Source organism: Biomphalaria glabrata, chromosome 3 (genome assembly GCF_947242115.1).
Source record: "Biomphalaria glabrata chromosome 3, xgBioGlab47.1, whole genome shotgun sequence".
NCBI classification, from domain to species: Eukaryota; Metazoa; Mollusca; class Gastropoda; family Planorbidae; genus Biomphalaria; species Biomphalaria glabrata.
In genome coordinates, this window is record NC_074713.1 from 50,572,545 (window position 1) to 50,591,297 (window position 18,753).

The 18,753-nt window shown below is 34.0% G+C and overlaps 2 protein-coding genes across 3 annotated transcripts in view; one reads left to right on the forward strand and one right to left on the reverse strand.

The window, feature by feature from the left end:
- Positions 1-10,147, reverse strand: part of LOC106064863 (kinesin-like protein KIF6) — a 17,142-nt gene extending 6,995 nt beyond the window's left edge. For both annotated transcript variants that reach the window (XM_056022510.1, XM_056022509.1), the window contains exons 1-15: positions 9,928-10,147; positions 9,688-9,797; positions 8,561-8,635; positions 8,302-8,344; positions 7,675-7,779; positions 7,276-7,385; positions 6,272-6,401; positions 5,639-5,757; positions 5,297-5,384; positions 4,974-5,117; positions 4,451-4,641; positions 4,012-4,117; positions 3,682-3,835; positions 2,484-2,765; positions 320-478 (exon numbers count right to left, since the gene is read on the reverse strand). In XM_056022510.1, coding sequence (XP_055878485.1) covers positions 320-478; positions 2,484-2,765; positions 3,682-3,835; positions 4,012-4,117; positions 4,451-4,641; positions 4,974-5,117; positions 5,297-5,384; positions 5,639-5,757; positions 6,272-6,401; positions 7,276-7,385; positions 7,675-7,779; positions 8,302-8,344; positions 8,561-8,635; positions 9,688-9,797; positions 9,928-9,990 — 1,879 coding nt within the window. In that variant the 5' untranslated portion in view covers positions 9,991-10,147. The remainder of the gene's footprint in view (positions 1-319; positions 479-2,483; positions 2,766-3,681; positions 3,836-4,011; positions 4,118-4,450; positions 4,642-4,973; positions 5,118-5,296; positions 5,385-5,638; positions 5,758-6,271; positions 6,402-7,275; positions 7,386-7,674; positions 7,780-8,301; positions 8,345-8,560; positions 8,636-9,687; positions 9,798-9,927) is intronic.
- An 83-nt stretch (positions 10,148-10,230) lies between these two features.
- LOC106055442 (disheveled-associated activator of morphogenesis 1-like) overlaps positions 10,231-18,753 on the forward strand; it is a 74,258-nt gene continuing 65,735 nt past the window's right edge. The window contains exon 1 of the mRNA XM_056022524.1: positions 10,231-10,387. The gene's annotated coding sequence lies outside the window, so the exon portion shown is untranslated. The remainder of the gene's footprint in view (positions 10,388-18,753) is intronic.

Consider the following 18,753-nt stretch of genomic DNA (forward strand, 5'->3'; position numbering starts at 1 on the left):
AGAAAATCAAACTCAGAAATACTAAATTGATTTAAAAAATCTTCAAACTATTAAAAAAAAAAGAAATAAAACATAAAACACTGAACCATAATCTTCAAATACAAAAACAAAATCTAATAAAATACTCAGAAGGACACAAAGATAAAGGCACATTCCTTGTTCCATATGGACACATTTGTACCAATGCTCCTTCTTCCCTAGTGCTATTAGAGCATGGAAATGGTTTGTCTGAGCTAGCCAGGAAAACCAGTGCAGTGATTTAGTAGAATTTAGGTAATTGGTTAATTTGCTATTAATCAGTATAACACATATATCTTACTCATTTTTTGTTTGGATTTGTTGAGTTGCTCTCCCATTGCTTTGGCTTCCCCATATCTTTGTTTCAATATCTGCTTGTTGGATTCTATCTTCTCTCTATCTCTGTAGTCCCTCATGAAGATATCAAAAGCTTCCTGTCTGCCTAGTGACATATCACCCACTGATAGAAGTAGAATGATAGAGCATTATTAGTTCATAAGAGTTGTTGGTGGTCTTAATAAGTCTAACAGAGAGGATCAGTAAAAGTGTTTGATCATTTTGAAAGCTATCTGTACCAATAGTTGGTTACAAAGACAAGTAATCTTTTCTTCTTCTATCTTGTATATATATATATATATATATATATATATATATATATATATATATAGTTCATCAACATGGTTCAATGATGACCCCTGGAGCTGGAGCTAGTGTCGTTTGCCTTGCTTTTCTTCTCTGGCGTTTTTCTTCTGCTAGCATTGTTCTTTTTTCCTCAGCAACCTGTGTGCCAGTTTTCACAGCGCGACGCCATGATGCCCTGTCATGTGCCTCTGTCTCCCAGGTGCCTGGGTCTATGCTGAATGCCTTCAGAGAAGCTTTGAGGGTGTCCCTGAAGCGCTTTCTTTGACCACCTTGCGAGCGCTTTCCTTGGCTTAGTTGGCCATACAAGAGCTGTTTAGGGATGTGGTGGTCTTCCATTCTGTAGACGTGACCTGCCCATCGCAGCTGGATTGTGTGGATGCTTTGCAGACACGCTCTTCGAAGGACTTCAGTATCTGGTATTTTGTCTTGCCATTTGACATTTAGTACTTTTCTCAGACATGTCATGTGGAAGTGGTTCAGTTTCTTTGCATGTTTACTGTACACTGTCCATGTTTCTGAGACATAGAGCAATGTAGGGAGGATGACGGCGCTAGAGCCGTCATCTATCTTGTAAAGCTTTTAAAAAAACAGTTTTTTAGGGTATCTTTTGTTCTAAAGCATGCTCAGTGTGCTATGGTCCAACCTCATTTGTGGATATGCAGGATATCTGAGGGCAGGTTTTCATGTTGTGGGCATTCAGCAAACAACATCTCAGTGTGAGCCAGGATTCAAGTACCATTGATGGGTATTCAAGTGGTTTATGACTTCAAATCAAAAATGTACTTTTTATAATTTCCTTCAAAATAATGTAATTGTATTGATATTCTAGAGTGACCGGCTATATAAAAGAGAAGAGCTGAATTTCCCATTTAACAGATCATACATTTTACCTCGGCTTTCAGGGTGGCCGAGTGGTAGAGCGCTTGGCTTCCCAGGTTCAAATCCTGGTGAAGACTGGGATTTTAAATTTGGGGATCTTTGGGCGCCTCTGCCAGCCAGCTCTAATGAGTACTTGACATTAGTTGGATAAAAGTAAAAGCGGTTGGTCGTTGTGCTGGCCACATGACACTCTCGTAAACAGTAGGCCACAGAAACAGATGATCTTTAAATCATCTGCCCTATAGACCACAAGGTCTAAAGGGGAACTTTTTTTAAAATGAAAATTCAAGTCCGTAAAATTCTAACTTGTCTATCAAGAGTGGTCAAATACTATAGTGATAGAATACCACTTGAATGTTGTTTCTCAAGAAAGTATATAGATAGGATAATATAACGGAAATTGTTTTTTTAGACCAATTTTTTTTTAATACTCAGGAAAGTGAACAGTTTCAATGCTCAATTTAAAAATAGACATTGGTCCAAACACCAAGTTGCATTATGCTCTACCAGTTCACTATTGTTCTCCTTCAAGGCGACAGCCCTGAAAACATACCACATTACCATGCAGCCATTCTATTGCTATTAGAATATATGAGATCAAATGTATTCAAAGAAAAATGTTTTCATTTCATAAAATAATCTCAGGCAGTAACTTTTAAAGGAAGAAATTAATATTAACTCTTTATCTCCGTAATTATTTTCCACCCTCTAGTACAATTTCTCATTGTTTACATTTACACATTCTACCCTGTTATGATTAACCTTCAATAACATTTTTGTTGGTAATCAGATATGTCACTTTTGATATAGAATTATAGGAGAATGCAAGCTCTTTTTATATAACACAAATTCAAGTTAATTAAGCCAAAAAGTAGTTTAATTTAATGGGGTCAAATCAACGATGGTATAATTAATTAGGAGAGAGAGAGTTAAAGATGTCTTACAAATTTTTGTTTTCAGTCTCTCGTCATTTTCTTGAGTTGCAGGACTTGACTTAATATCAAATGTCTTCTGTCTGTTCATTTTATTTTCTGACACAGCTTGGGACTGGCCGCCAACTTCACTCCCAGTTGAAAATCTTCTTTTATTTTTCTGCTCAACATAATCAGTTTCTTGTTCATTGTGTGAATTGGAACTGACAGTTGAGTGTCTGTTTTGAGTTACTTCCCTTGCTGTCACATCTGCTGTCCGCTGTCTTTCCTTCTTTAGCATATTTACAAGAATATCTAAATGTGGTTAAAGGAATTTTGAGCTTTGTTTACTAATGAAGTATAAGATACAAGGTCTAAAAAAAATATCTTTAGAACATAGAGTATAACAGAATAGGAAACAAAATTTATGTCTCAAATTGTTATAATAAATCCAACTGACTAGAAAACCGGAATACACTTCCCAGCCACATTGTGGCACCTGGTTGCAAATGGTCAATTGGGTAGTTAAACAAGACTCCTGCTCGGGTGCTTAAAACCATTATTTCATTGCACTAGTCAGGGATTAAATGAGAGCTCTAGCAATGCTGTCATGATTCACAAGCCGTTCCTCAAGGGGCTGCATCTTCAATGAACAACCGGATTGGTTAGTGAGTTAGTGTGATACTTTAAGAAAGAGGGTTGAGATCCCCGGTTTACTCTGGCTTTGGGGTTTGAGTTTTGAGTTTAGGCATTGGTCTCATCTCTATTCCCAAGCGGCTAGGTACTGGCAATAGGGATGTGATACATGAACATCTACTTGGACCCCTCCCATACAGAACAATTGTTCACGCATGCCAGCAGAAGTGACCTAGAATTTCAAGAATCTGGACTCTCTTGATAATTACAAATTATTGAATTAAAAAGTATTATATTGTTGTGATCAATACAAATTATTTATAGTTAGCAACACTATATGAAAACTAACAGTATTTTATAAACAAAATAAATTAATACATAGACAATTTAAACAGACAGTTAGAAAGCCAAAGTCAGTACAAATGTGAATGTGTAAATTAAGTTGATAAAAGTACCAACAATATACAAATATGTAGCAAAATATACATTTAAAAGAAACACTGTTAGACCAAATATATTTTGCTCACAGCAAGATAGCACAAAAAACAAGCAGTGCCTAAAAATAACCTTAGATTTTTCCCAAGACAAAGGATACTAATCTCATGATCTCTTTGCTCAATGAGTGACTTGAGTTTTGCTGTTTCTGCATCTCTGTAAGGACTTATGTCTGGAATAGATTCTTCTCTAAGAGGCTGAATTGAAGATATTTGAGAGTTGGACATGGAGCTCACTTTTTCATTGATGTATCTCTGGAATGAATGAAATGAACAAAAACAAAGGATTTACTTTCAGCTAAGTACAGATATGTTCTCATATAGCTCAAAAACAAATGATACATGCCAATGTCAAGGCCTAACTTAATCCCCAAAATATTTAATCAAATGTAATAATATTAACTACAGATCTAGTTATAATCAATTCCTACCTTCAAGATTTTAAAACATTTTTGTATTTTTCTTAAATCATGTCCAATAGATAAACCACATTCTGGATCAGGATCCTGCACAAAACTTTTCACAGCAACCTCACATCTGCATTCAATAAGCACATGATGTCATAACAGGGAAACAAATATTTATCTTTGGATTAGTTTTGAGTGTATCATGTACTTGAGCAGCATTTTAAGGAAATACAAAAACTAATTCACAACAATCTTAAATAATCATTCAAATTTGTATCAAAATTACTTAGGCTATTTTTTTTTAACCATAAGCTTATATTTCCTTTTTATTGCATTTATAAATACTAATGGCATTAAATGATCTAATATAAATTTCCAACATTAAATAGATCAAATGTAAACTAAAAAAAAGACCTATTATATAAAAAGGATTTTGTAAAAACTTGTTAAAAATAAATTGCACCTTTCAATATCTTCAAGTGTTAGCTCTTCAGAGATTTGTTCACCGGTTGCTAAAGCAAGTTGATCTCGCAGCTCTGCATTTTCTCGTTTTAACTTGGCTATCAACAACCTTGGGTCTAGTTCCTCATTCAGTGTGACATCATTTTTTATCATAGCAACACGCTGAGCAAATCTACAGGTTGAGATAGATTCCTGTCTCAAAAGAAATCAAATAATGTGAAGTTTCAATGCTGGAATTGAGTTTTTAAATAATTGTACTGTTTAGCCAGCACAACTTGAATAATCAGTCTGGGACAAGTTTTAAGATATGGGTTACATACACAACTGAACTGCTAATATTTATCATCAATGAGACAAATTATGTGAGTCACATATCTTGTATTTGTTTATTTCTGTCACCATGTAGGTATTTTAGATCATGAAATTTTTTCAACTAAACTGGAGATGAAAGGTTAAGATATCAGTTAAGTAAACAATCAATGTTTAGGTGGCGTATTGATACTGCTAATACATAAATTACATACATCTATGTTACTATGTTCCAGAGAACAAGTTGCAATCATTGTAGTCATACAGTTTCCTCCCAGACTGTCTCGCAGAACTGAAGTCATCATAGAATTCCGATATGGCACATGCTGGCGGTTCTTTTCTGACAATGCTATAATAACCTGAAGTGAGATAGAAATAAAACAAAATCTAGCAGCTACTAAAAAAAAATCAATCATTTCAGTAGACTATTCATTTCATAGGTTATTTTGCTTTTTAAAGAAAAATAAAATGTAATTAAACAAATTTTTAAAGTTTTATCATATGAATTTCAATTTTTTCCTGCAATTTGAATATTTACCTGTTCTAGATAATGAAGTGATAGATTAATGTATTTGGCTTCAGTCAGCAGAGTTCCATTCACTCCAGTTTTTGAAACTCTCTCAGAACTAAGTAAGTAAATATATATCAGTCAAATGTTTATAGCATTTTCTGCATTAAGATAGATTTATGTTCACATAAAACATTAATAAAAAAAAAATTAAATCTTTCCATTTATTTTTTTACAAGTAATGACAAGAAAAACTTTCTTTAATCTAGATCAGCAAGAAGATCTAGTTTTAACAGGATAGATTTAGATCAATGAGTATAGAAACAAAGATGTTACACTAGAAAAATAAAAAAAATTACAAAATGCATTTACCCCGCCAGGTCAACCAAATGAAGCTTTGACCGACAGATTGTTGCAGACCCTTCCTCTTTTGATGTTAGATGGACAGTAAATATACAGTGAGACCTGGAGGAAGCTTGGTTCATTGGAGTCTAAGTAAAAAAACAACAACTTTCAGTTCTAAGGAAACAATCTTTGTTTCGCACACAAAAAAAAGTTCATTTCCTGAAAGATATTTATCACATTTAGTTTACTGCAATAATCCTGATTGCTGGTATAATCTAGATCTGCTTTTTAAAAGTTTTCTCTATATTTTATGGTGGAACCTTATACCCATTAATTATACCATATTGCTCTTTTATTTTTTAAGACTGAATTTTTTTTTTAAAGCAAATTGCTTTAATATATTCTATAATTAAGTATTCTCTTTCCTAGAAGTCAGTTTCATTGCTATGACCATCATTACATTCATATTAAACTTATTTTTAAAATAATAAGAAATACAGAAAAATGTTCAGCAAATGTAATTAATTTAACATTTGGAATGGAAATTGATTGAGTGATGATGGATAACAAATACGGAATAAGCTACTAAGAATAGCCTACTTTAACAAGAATTGTGTTCTATTAAAAACAGGAAGATGAGAAAAAAACAATGCTGCAAACCTCTGCAATCATTCTGTTTGTGTCTCCAATGAAAAGCAAGTTGAGAGCATCTTCCTCTGAACCTGCCTGATGTACTGTCAAATTTTTGAGGTGAATGTTTTGGTCCGCATCTTCCATGAGAGAAACTTTACTGTATAGACAAAAAAAAAGCAAGCTTTGTGTGGTGGTATAACATTGAACAGAAACTTTAATAATATCTTTGGTTGTGAATGTTCACATACTTTACAGCCTTTGATACCTCCAATTCAATTTATCACAATACACTTGAATATATGCTTTTGATAGAAACTAATACAATGCAAATGAAATAGTTATCATATCATCAGTGGCGTAGCTACTTTTATCTACAAGTCCTTTTGCAAAAAAAAAAAGAAAGAGAGATGGGGGTGGGGGTGGGCAGTTAGGTGCTCTACATTACTGAAAATTATAAAGAAACATTTCTTGGTATTTTTTTATTGACACAGAAAAGAAACTAATAAATTATTAGGCCAGCAAACTTCCAGATTTTACATGTGAAATGAGTCTCATGGTATTACCTTAGTTTTCCGATTATAAAATCACTAGCAAACTGATTACAACACCAGTAGTAATAAGGGAACAATATGTAACAAAAAAATAAAATAAGACAATTCCAAAGACTATGAAATATCAGCATTATATAGGATAATAGCTGTTAAGAGGAACAGTTTGTCAAGTGATGATTGCCTAATCACTAACGTTTATGACTTTATAAAATAACATGCATAATTTAGGACATGTGGAAAATGTTAACTGTGATTAAAAATTATGAATGATCCTGATCAATGACAGTTTTAAAGTCAAAGGTCAGAAATGTACAACTCCCTGCAGAACACCCTCAACACAAATTTCAAGCTATTTCTACTTTTATCTATCCCTAACAGAAACAAACTAACATTAAATGTCACATAGATAAATAGGAATGATGGTATTAAAAAGACGACATAGCACTAAACATAAAATACATCACTAAAATAACAACTTACGGCAAGTCTTCCAATTTAGTGGCTTCGTGTTTAGGATCAAGTAAGTCGTAGCCATTGTCATTATAAATTTCAAGGTAAGAAATGTGAAATGTGAAAATTTTTTCGGGATGCTAGGTGAATGTGAAATAATAACAGAGTGAACATCGATACAACATAATAAACAAAAAGTAATCAGCTTTACTATTCCAAGTGATGGTACATTTGACATAACAAAACAACAATACAATAATAACATAATATAATATTAATAGGTGAGCAGTTTACACTGTTATATTTAAGTCGACATATATATACTTAATATTAAACTTGGGCAATGAACAATAGTTCTAGGTATTTCTGAATATTACAATTATCAGTTTATAAAAGAATGACTCTGTTTACTTGATTTAAATAGTTTACCTTTTCAATAATATCAAACAGATATGAAAGTGATCGAGGGATAATGCCCCTGTCTATATATTTCTCAGCTCCACCAGTGATAGTGAAAGTTTTGCCACTTCCTGTCTGAAAGAAATACAATCAAACCAATGTTACATTATAACAGGGGTTCTCAACCTGTGGGCCGCGGTCGATTGACAATTAGCCAGGGGTCGCCAAAGGCCATCGAAAAAAAAAATGGATTGTTTTTGTCTACTCTTCTATAGGTGTGTGTGTGTGTGCGGTGGGCGTGTGTCGCGGCAGAGTGGGAGATTGTAAAAGGGGTCGCCGAGCATAAAAGGTTGAGAACCGCTGCACTATAACAACAAAGAGCTTTTATAAAACTGGAAAAAAAAAGAGTATAAGCGATATGATATTTCATGGGTTGAAGATTGCCCATTTTTGTTTGTTTAACAGCATATTAATACAAGTAAACAATGTCCCCTTGACAAGAATTGAAAGACTGACAGAGGATGTAAAGGCAGATAACAGAGAAGACAGCAACGCGAAGTAAAAGAAAAAAAAAAAAAAAATTTTTTGAGCTACAAAATGTATTACAGCTTCTACAGCAAAAAATTAAAATATCACCACAGCAGTTAAAATCCTTACCTGACCATATGCAAATATTGTTCCATTGTAACCTTGAACAACACTGGGAAAAAAAGAATGGTTTGTTAAAATTGCTATGGTGAACAAGTCAAAGCAATTAAAATTGACAACTTTAATATTTGCACATATTCTTTGTTTCAGTCAGCAAGTTCTTTTTTTTTTATCATAATTTTTAAATGTTCTTAAAAAAAATAAAATAACCTTTATAAAATGAAAGCAGGCTTTGACCAAAAAAAAATATTAATGATAAAATGCATACTTGTCAATCACAGGCTTGGCCACCAAATTAAAAATTTCATCTTGAGTGGATTTCTGGTCAAACACTTTAGAGAATCTGTAGGTACAATTAAAAGAACATTAAAATTAAATAATTACAAATTGGCAATAAAAGTTGAGATTTGGGAAGAGATTTATGTTTGTCAATACAGCCAGAAAGGCCAGATGTCAGTGCTGTATTTAGGAATGAATGTACTCATTTACAACTGGGAAAAAAATCCTTTCCTTTGATTAAACAAAAAGCTGCCAAAGTACATTTCAAAAGTACACAAATGCAGAAATAATTAGTCTAACCTGCCAGGCCTGGCTTTGAGAATTTAGGAAAGTCAGTCAAATAGAAATTATGACCACATATAGATATTGAGCGTGATTCTAGTAGAGGCCACAACAAATGAGGTAGATTTCAAATCAGGGATTCCTATTTGTCAGCATCATGTCTTGGTAGAAACTTCCATAAAGAGAAAATAGATACACTAAAGAGAAAAGCAATCACATAGCCTTCTATGGGCGACATGCACATGGTGAGGAAGAAAAAAAAATAACACCTAGTTCTAAAATATATATGCCATGCTGTTTATCGCATGTTTCACATCTCTTGAGGGGGCTCTTCCTAAGTACTCATCAGCTTTTGGTATCACTTAAGTGAGGGACTTAGAGAAGCTGAAAGAGATGGATTCCTGAAATGAATGTGACTAAATGAGCGGTTTGATGGGAGCTCTCCAGAACGAGAGTTTAGCTAATAATTAGTCTCATTTACAATTAGGAAAAAATCCTTTCCTTTGATTATACAAGTTGCAAAAGTACTTTCAAAAGCACAAATATTCTGAAATAAACCACAAAGAGATTTTCATGTAATGCAAAAGATTTTCATCAGATATTAATTACAATTGACTGATATAAAAATATTCTAAATAAATAACATGTATGGCTAATTAAATAAGTTAATTATATCTAAAATAATTTATTTTTAAGATGTTTGTAATATTGTAATAGACTATCTGTGAGCAGGCCTGTATTTTTTTCTTCTCATGTCTTAAATTATCTGCATTTATAAAATGATTCTAGAAATTAAATCTAGATATAGATCTGACTAATATAAATTTTGTATACCTGAATTTGTAATTCTCTTTCTTATTGTTTACAAAACCAGATGCTAGTTCTTTAGGGACCACAACTTGCAATCTTGAGTGACCTTCTTCATCCTCATCAATTTCATACCCCTAAGAATAATTAGTAGAGATATGACAAATAAAATGGTTTCTCTTTATTTACGAACAAATTAATTAGATCTAGATTATAGATATATTTAATAACATTTTCTTGCATGGCGTCCTTGCCAACAACACTCACCCCAGTTTTAGAAGATTTTGTCGGCTTGATTCGAGCAAATATTTGTATAGTCTGTTTTACCATTTTCTATACTAGTAGTCTAGGTCTATTTCGAAGTGAATAATTTTGAAATATATTAGATCTAAATCTAAAAATTATAAACTATACTTTATTCGATGCAAAAACACAACATTGTTTACTACACATTCTTCCATTTTGCCAAGCATTGTAGTGCAGGACATAATTTCAACTCGACTTCTGGTTGGCTAAAATTCTCGCTCTTTCTACACTTCGCGTAAGTGTCAATGGTGTTTGGAACCGAAGCGTATCGACGAGTCGCAGCAGACGCGTGGATGCGGCTTTCCAACAGTAGAACTCAGGCTGTGATGCAATTCATTAACAAATGTTGGAAGTTCAGATGCGCCGGCGATGTGAATTTGTCATTTTCTAATTTTGGATATGTTAAATTAATTTATTTCAGGTAAGAGTTTTGTGTTTTTACTTATTAATTGTGAAAAATAGTTTGAATCTAATGAGTCATTTGCTTTATTTCTTTTATGATCATCTGTCTAAATCTCGGGACGGATGTTTCTGCTAGGAAAATTTTAGCTAGAACAGAGTATTGATTTTATCGATCTCTCGTGCGCAGTTCTTCTACTCAGCCTACATCACTGTGGCTAGCCACTGGTGTTATTAGTCGCCTGTAGAGTCCAGCATTCATTTCTATGCCGGCAATCCATAATTCTATGATGCATTATGTTATGTTCTCTTCCTATAATTAATTTATATCTACTGTCTGAGAAGTATATTCGTTTTTTATTTAAACGAATGGTCGATGTAACACAGTAATTTATTACTGATTTGATGCTGCCAAAATAGATCTAGATATCCAATCTAGATGATAGATAAGATATATAACTTAATTAAATGTGATTACGGAAATGATGGGTCTATAATAACATTGTAGTTTTAGAATCTATATCTAGAATCTATGACAATGTAGAGTGGACTGGACTCTCTTGACGTTCTCTTTGGGGACGCTTTAACTTTATGTAACACATTATAGATCTCTAGATGATTAGATCTCTATATCTAAATCTAGATCAGATATTCTAAATTAATTAAATGTGAACATGGAAATGATGGGCTTATAACATTGTGTGTAGATTTAGAATGTATATATCTTTGGACTGGGATCTCTTGACGTTCTTCTTTGGGGACGCTTTAACTGTATGTAACACAGACTCCATTATAGATCTCTAGATCTAATAAATTCATGTTATCTAGAGTCTAGAGTCAAGACCTATATATAAAATTAACGTAATTAGGTTTGTTTTCGTCCTTTCAGTGATGTCCGTGTGTTGTAAGGGGGGGGGGGGGGAGAGGGGAGGGAGGTGTCAAAACGACCTGATGTTACTTAGCACGTGTCAAATAACTCAAATTACTACAAACATACAGACCACCGCACTCCTTGCTCGTTTTTTTTCCCTTCCGTTCTGCTGTTTTCTTTCCTTGTTCCCTCCTTCTCTCCTCCACCTTCGGGGCAAAGTAAATCGTGTGCATGTCTTTAAAGATATAGGCCTACGTGTGTGTGTGTTGGATGATTAGGGAAGGATAAAAGGGCGTGGACATCGTGTCTTTATCTGTCAATACTTTTCATGGACTTTCTGGGGGGAGATCGGGAATCGAAATGGATTATCGCCATCATGTTGATTTTAAGATGAACAGTAGACTAATCTTCTTTACAACTGCATACTGTAGTGCAATGTGCATAAAAATGAGCAACATAAAAACGTATTTGTTTGTAAAAGTGATTTACAACAAGTACGAATGGGTATGAATAATGTAGACCTATGCATGTTCAAGGATTTGTAAAAGTAATTTACAGCAGGTATGAATAATGTAGACCTCTGCATGGTAAAGGATTTGTAAAAGCGATTTACAATGGGTATGAATAATGTAGACCTCTGCATGGTAAAGGATTTGTAAAAGTGATTTACAACAAGTACGGATGGATATGAATAATGTAGACCTCTGCATGGTAAAGGATTTGTACAAGTGATTTACAACAAGTACGGATGGATATGAATAATGTAGACCTCTGCATGGTAAAGGATTTGTACAAGTGATTTACAACAAGTATGAATGGGTATGAATAATGTAGACCTATGCATGGTAAAGGATTTGTACAAGTGATTTACAACAAGTATGAATGGGTATGAATAATGTAGACCTCTGCATGGTAAAGGATTTGTACAAGTGATTTACAACAAGTATGAATGGGTATGAATAATGTAGACCTATGCATGGTAAAGGAGATGGACATAAACAGTCGTAAATTTGTGAACGGTGGTGGCGGCATACAAAAAATATGTATAGCCTTATTTTTTAAAATTTGTCCCTGCCATCCTCAAGCCAGCAACTAATCTTCGGTGTATTAACGGTACATGTACAAAACGCAACATCTGGTTGATGTATAGATTACAAATATCAGACCTTCAGACACCTTCTGGGCGATATATAGTCTACACTCTACATACATCAGACAGGGAGGTTTTTTTTTATGTTGACATAGAGTAGGATGAGTAGGCCTACTTTTAGTCTCTCGTTTCCTGGTGGATGTCCAGCAGTAGGTCTAGTGTTGTCGTCCGATGTATCACTAGATTTAGACTCTGTAAACTGGACATTGTTTTGTGAAAATGTTTAATGTTTCTTTTTAGCTGTGTCTCCATGCTCAACTGTGCAGATTCTATAAACAACGGGACATTCCCCCCCCCCCCCCCTCACCCCCCACCCGGCTTCCACCATCAGGGACAATGGGCCTCCATAACCTGTAACAGAGTGCGCGGGGTCTTGGGCAAGTGTCAAATCAGGGCCACGAATATTTTGTACGATGGGCTGACGGAGTGACGGTGGCTAAAGATTTTCTAAATCGTGTGGGGGGGGGGACCTCCCCTAGGGTTGCCCCACTCGTCGTCCCACGTTGGGGCCGCCTCTGCATTTAATAAAAATACGTACACAACATTACAGTTATTAATGGAAGATTACTTCGAATTTAATGTTGGTTTTATCGTTCCTTGCATCCAGTATATAAATAAATTGATCGTAGCCTTAACCCTTAGAGTGCTGAGTATTTTAACAAGAGAGCATACAAAATGGAATAACATCCCTAGTGTGTAGAGGCTAAACTACCACACGCGTCTTAAGGGATAATATTGTGTATGTAGTGTTTACATATGGACACTGTGATGGTTGGTAATATTAAAGTCCTATAGATTGCATGTTTGCAGAATAATTTTTTTTTTTTTAGAAAAGCTTATTTAGTATGAAGAAATGTGTTCCTGAATAATTATAAACATCAGCATTTTGGTATAGGCCTTCAGTGCTTTCACCCTCTCTGAGGTCATCCTCCAATTGCGTCATCACATTCAGCAATACTCTCGAACCTCGTCGCACCATTTCACCCCAGGGATCGTAGGTAAAGGAGTGCAACTGAGGAGTGACGCTACACAAGTCGCTAACAAATTTATACAACAGACACCGTGCGATATTGGTAATGCCTTAGTGAAGAACTGATATGTTTTAACATGTTACATTTTACACTATTACAAAGACTTTTAAAGCTATCTCTTGAAATTGAAAATACTAAGCTTTAATATATTCTAAGAATTATTTCTTTTTTTTTTAAATATAATAGTCTTCTTCAAAGGGTTACGAGCCTCCTCAAATGATAATGTCCAAGACTTCTACTTCAATACATCCAGTCCTGCAGCATAAAGTAACAATTGTGCAAGTTCTAGAAAAATGAACACATAATGCATTTAAGAAAGAGAAAAACAGCAAAATCAGCGACTTTGGCGCATAAATAGTAGGCGTGTGTGTGGGGGTGGGTGGGGGGCAATGCCTTTTTCCTAATATCTCAAAAGATCTAGATCAAGATTGATGTTGTCGTGACGTCTAACCTACTTAGATGTCTATAACTTAAAAACGAAGGAACCACTCCACCACTGGTACAGTCTTATTGTATTTATTGTCTGACCCAGTTTCCCACTTATCGTATTTCTTGTTTGATGCCCTGGCCAGTTTTCTACTTTATAGTTGGACTCGTAGAATTTTTTGTTTTATTGATTACAAATAATAGTGAAGAACAATCAGAGCATACATCTGTATGGTGACCTTATGGCTCGCATGCACTGAAAGATGTAGAAACACACAAAAAAAAAACAAAAAAAAAACTTTTTGTTTTTGTTAAACTAGACTTTACGTCACAGTTTGTTCGTGCAATTTGTGACCGTGACCAACTTAGTGATGCGGAACATCGCACCTACACTTTTTATCTCGCAATTACCATCAAGTGTTAGTAGGCCTCTAAATGTTATTATATTAGCTAACATAAAGCAACGTATAGTATACCTCCATATCTCAAAGCTACATATAGTATACCTCGATATCTCAAAGCTACATATAGTATACCTCCATATCTCAAAGCTACATATAGTATACCTCGATATCTCAAAGCTACATATAGTATAGCTCCATATCTCAAAGCTACATATAGTATACCTCCATATCTCAAAGCTACATATAGTATACCTCCATATCTCAAAGCTACATATAGTATACCTCCATATCTCAAAGCTACATATAGTATACCTCGATATCTCAAAGCTACATATAGTATACCTCGATATCTCAAAGCTACTTATAGTATACCTCCATATCTCAAAGCTACATATAGTATACCTCCATATCTCAAAGCTACATATAGTATACCTCCATATCTCAAAGCTACATATAGTATACCTCCATATCTCATAGCTACATATAGTATACCTCGATATCTCATAGCTACATATAGTATACCTCGATATCTCATAGCTACATATAGTATACCTCCATATCTCATAGCTACATATAGTATACCTCGATATCTCAAAGCTACATATAGTATACCTCCATATCTCATAGCTACATATAGTATACCTCCATATCTCATAGCTACATATAGTATACCTCCATATCTCAAAGGTACATATAGTATACCTCCATATCTCAAAGCTACATATAGTATACCTCCATATCTCAAAGCTACATATAATATACCTCCATCTCGCTAAGCTATATATAGTATACCTCCATATGTCAAAGCTACATATAATATACCTCCATATCTCAAAGCTACATATAGTATACCTCCATATCTCAAAGCTACATATAATATACCTCCATCTCACTAAGCTATGTATAGTATACCTCCATATGTCAAAGTTACATATAATATACCTCCATATCTCAAAGCTACATATTGTAGTAACTCCAGTGGCGGACCGAAAGGGTTAATGTATGTGCGGCCTACTGATACACACGACTTAGGCCAATCACACAGTTCAACGGCTGTTGAACAAGGAACATTACTACTAGTACAACCCAATATGACCAGTATTATGGTCATGTGACCGAAAACCTTCACTGTCGAGAGACAGTGTGTTAAAAAGGACAGTTAAGTCCAGGACAGAAAAGCAGTAAGGACTGAGTGCTACAAAGTGAGTCCTCGAAAATGTAGCTGTACGAGCTCGAGAGACTTGTAGTGATTAGTTAGGCAGTTCTGTTGTGTGGCAAAGCATTTGAAGTCAGTGTAGCCAATTGTGTTTATTGGCTGTTGTTGATGTAATTGTAAATAAACCGCCACCTTGTTTATTGAAGCTCTTGTTGTCAAGTTCTTGTGTTAGATGTGCTGTGTTGTGTTTAGCAGTGTTTGCAGAAGGCCTGATTGAAAAGATCGTAACAATATAATATACCTCCATCTCGCTAAGCTACATATAGTATACCTCCACATCTCAAAGCTACATATACTAGGCCTATACATCCATATCTCAAAGCTACATATAATATACCTCCATATCTCAAAGCTACATATAATATACCTCCATATCTCAAAGCTACATATAATAAACCTCCATTTCGCTAAGCTATATATAGTATAGCTCCATATCTCAAAGATACTTATAGTATACATCCATATCGCAAAGCTACATATAATATACCTCCATTTCGCTAAGCTATATATAGTATAGCTCCATATTGTAAAGATAATTTTTTATTATTAAATGTAAAAAAAAACAAAGAAATGATAATCGATTTTCGTAGGGACAAGAAGGATAATGATATTGTTTCTGTAGCTGGAGAGACTATTGAAATTGTGCAAACCTTTAAATACCTTGGTACTATCCTAGACAATAAACTAAATTTTACTGCAAATACTGATTACATGAGCAAAAAAGGGCAGCAAAGATTACGATTACTAAGAAAACTGTCCTCGTTTAATGTTAGCGAAAAGGCCTTGGCTATGTTTTATCACGCTCACATCTGCAATATTTTAAGTTTCAATATCACTGCCTGGTATGGCAATCTGAGCATTAAAAATAAAAATAAACTTCATAGAATCCTAAATGCTGCTGGCAAAATCATTGGCAAAAAACAAACCCCATTTGGGCAGTTGTTTGAGAAAAACATCTATAAAAAAGCTAACAAGATCCTCGAAATAAAGAATCACCCTTTGTGTCAGGATTTTGTGATTTTACCATCACAAAAGAGATACAAGACACCGATAGCAAAGACAAACAGACACAAACACTCTTTTGTTCCCCTGGCAATCAAATCATTAAATAAGAACAATCTGGTATAAACTTTGTCACATGTAAATTATGAGTGAGTCTGGTGTGAATGTAGATTTTGGTTTCTTATAGTTATAATGTTTTTTGTTTGGTGTAATGCACAAATTGTAATACAAATTTCCTTACGGATAATAAAGATTAGTATTATTATTATTATTATATCTCAAAGATACTTATAGTATACATCCATATCTCAAAGCTACATATAATATACCTCCACTTCGCTAAGCTATATATAGTATAGCTCCATATCTCAAAGCTACATATAATATACCTCCACTTCGCTAAGCTATATATAGTATAGCTCCATATCTCAAAGATACTTATAGTATACATCCATATCTCAAAGCTACATATAATATACCTCCATATCTCATAGCTACATATAGTATAGCTCCATATCTCAAATATACTTATAGTATACATCCATATCTCAAAGCTACATATAATATACCCCCATTTCGCTAAGCTACATATAGTATAGCTCCATATCTCAAATATACTTATAGTATACATCCATATCTCAAAGCTACATATAATATACCTCCATATCTCAAAGCTACATATAGTATAGCTCCATATCTCAAATATACTTATAGTATACATCCATATCTCAAAGCTACATATAATATACCTCCATTTCGCTAAGCTACATATAGTATAGCTCCATATCTCAAATATACTTATAGTATACATCCATATCTCAAAGCAACATATAATATACCTCCATTTCCCTAAGCTATATATAGTATAGCTCCATATCTCAAAGATACTTATAGTATACATCCATATCTCAAAGCAACATATAATATACCTCCATTTCGCTAAGCTATATATAGTATAGCTCCATATCTCAAAGATACTTATAGTATACATCCATATCTCAAAGCTACATATAATATACCTCCATATCTCTTAGCTACATATAGTATAGCTCCATATCTCAAATATACTTATAGTATACATCCATATCTCAAAGCTACATATAATATACCTCCATTTCGCTAAGCTACATATAGTATAGCTCCATATCTCAAATATACTTATAGTATACATCCATATCTCAAAGCAACATATAAGATACCTCCATTTCGCTAAGCTACATATAGTATATCTCCATATCTCAAAGATACTTATAGCATACATCCATATCTCAAAGAAACCAGAAGGGAAGCAAAATAAAAACCATGAGGTTTTAAAGTATGAATGATCACAATAATCTTATTATAATTAAACTGATTATTCGGTGTTTCTATCTTTGCGCAATCTCCATCCCATGCATCTGCAGGTACATATACTTAAGTACATTGGAGAAATCCAGAAGTTTTTTGGCCCGCTCCCATAATTCCCCCATAAATGTAATTTCTCTTACTCCAGATTTTTTTTTACACACAAAGTTTTAAAATAGCTTTAAGTTTATTTTGTTTTTTCACAACTCTTTATTAGAGAAAATTGAAATATTTAAATTCGAAACTAAATGTGTATTAGCTGAACATGATGCTGATTGATTAACGTTGTTGTTGGTATCCCATAATTTTGCATGTCCACACACTATTTTATCTAGTCGTTTGGTATCAAAATTATGCAATTTCTTTTTCTCATAGTAAAAATTTAGATGTGCAGAATTTGTATAGCGTAGAATGGTCCACTTCGAACATAATTCTAATACTTAAAAGATTTGACAAGAATAAAGAATTCTTTTGTCTGTGGCGCTCTTCCTTGCTAGAACAAACTTTCTCCAGTTTTTTGTTCTCTCCAGATGGGTTCTCTGATATCAGATGCTGATCGGGCTGATACGAAGCTTCTACCTGTAAAGAATCCTAGGGTTTCATGTCAATCAGTTTGGAATCGCTCAAACTTTTTTTTTTTTGGGGGGGGGGCTTTCTTTTGCAAAAGATACAGAGTTTTGTGTGGCAAATTTATTCTGCACTCAATACATCCAAGGGGGGATACAATTTTGAGAACGTCATCATAAAACTGGGAAAATATCTTTTTTTTTTTTTAAATTATTTCGTTGTTTTACCACTTAAATTACATTTTATAACGATGTCACTCAAAGGCATGACTCAAGCACATATACTCACACATTTACACACACACACACATTTACACACACACTTTTTTTAGTTTATTTCGGCGTTGCTTTTTTTTTTTAACCATCATGATTCCAAGT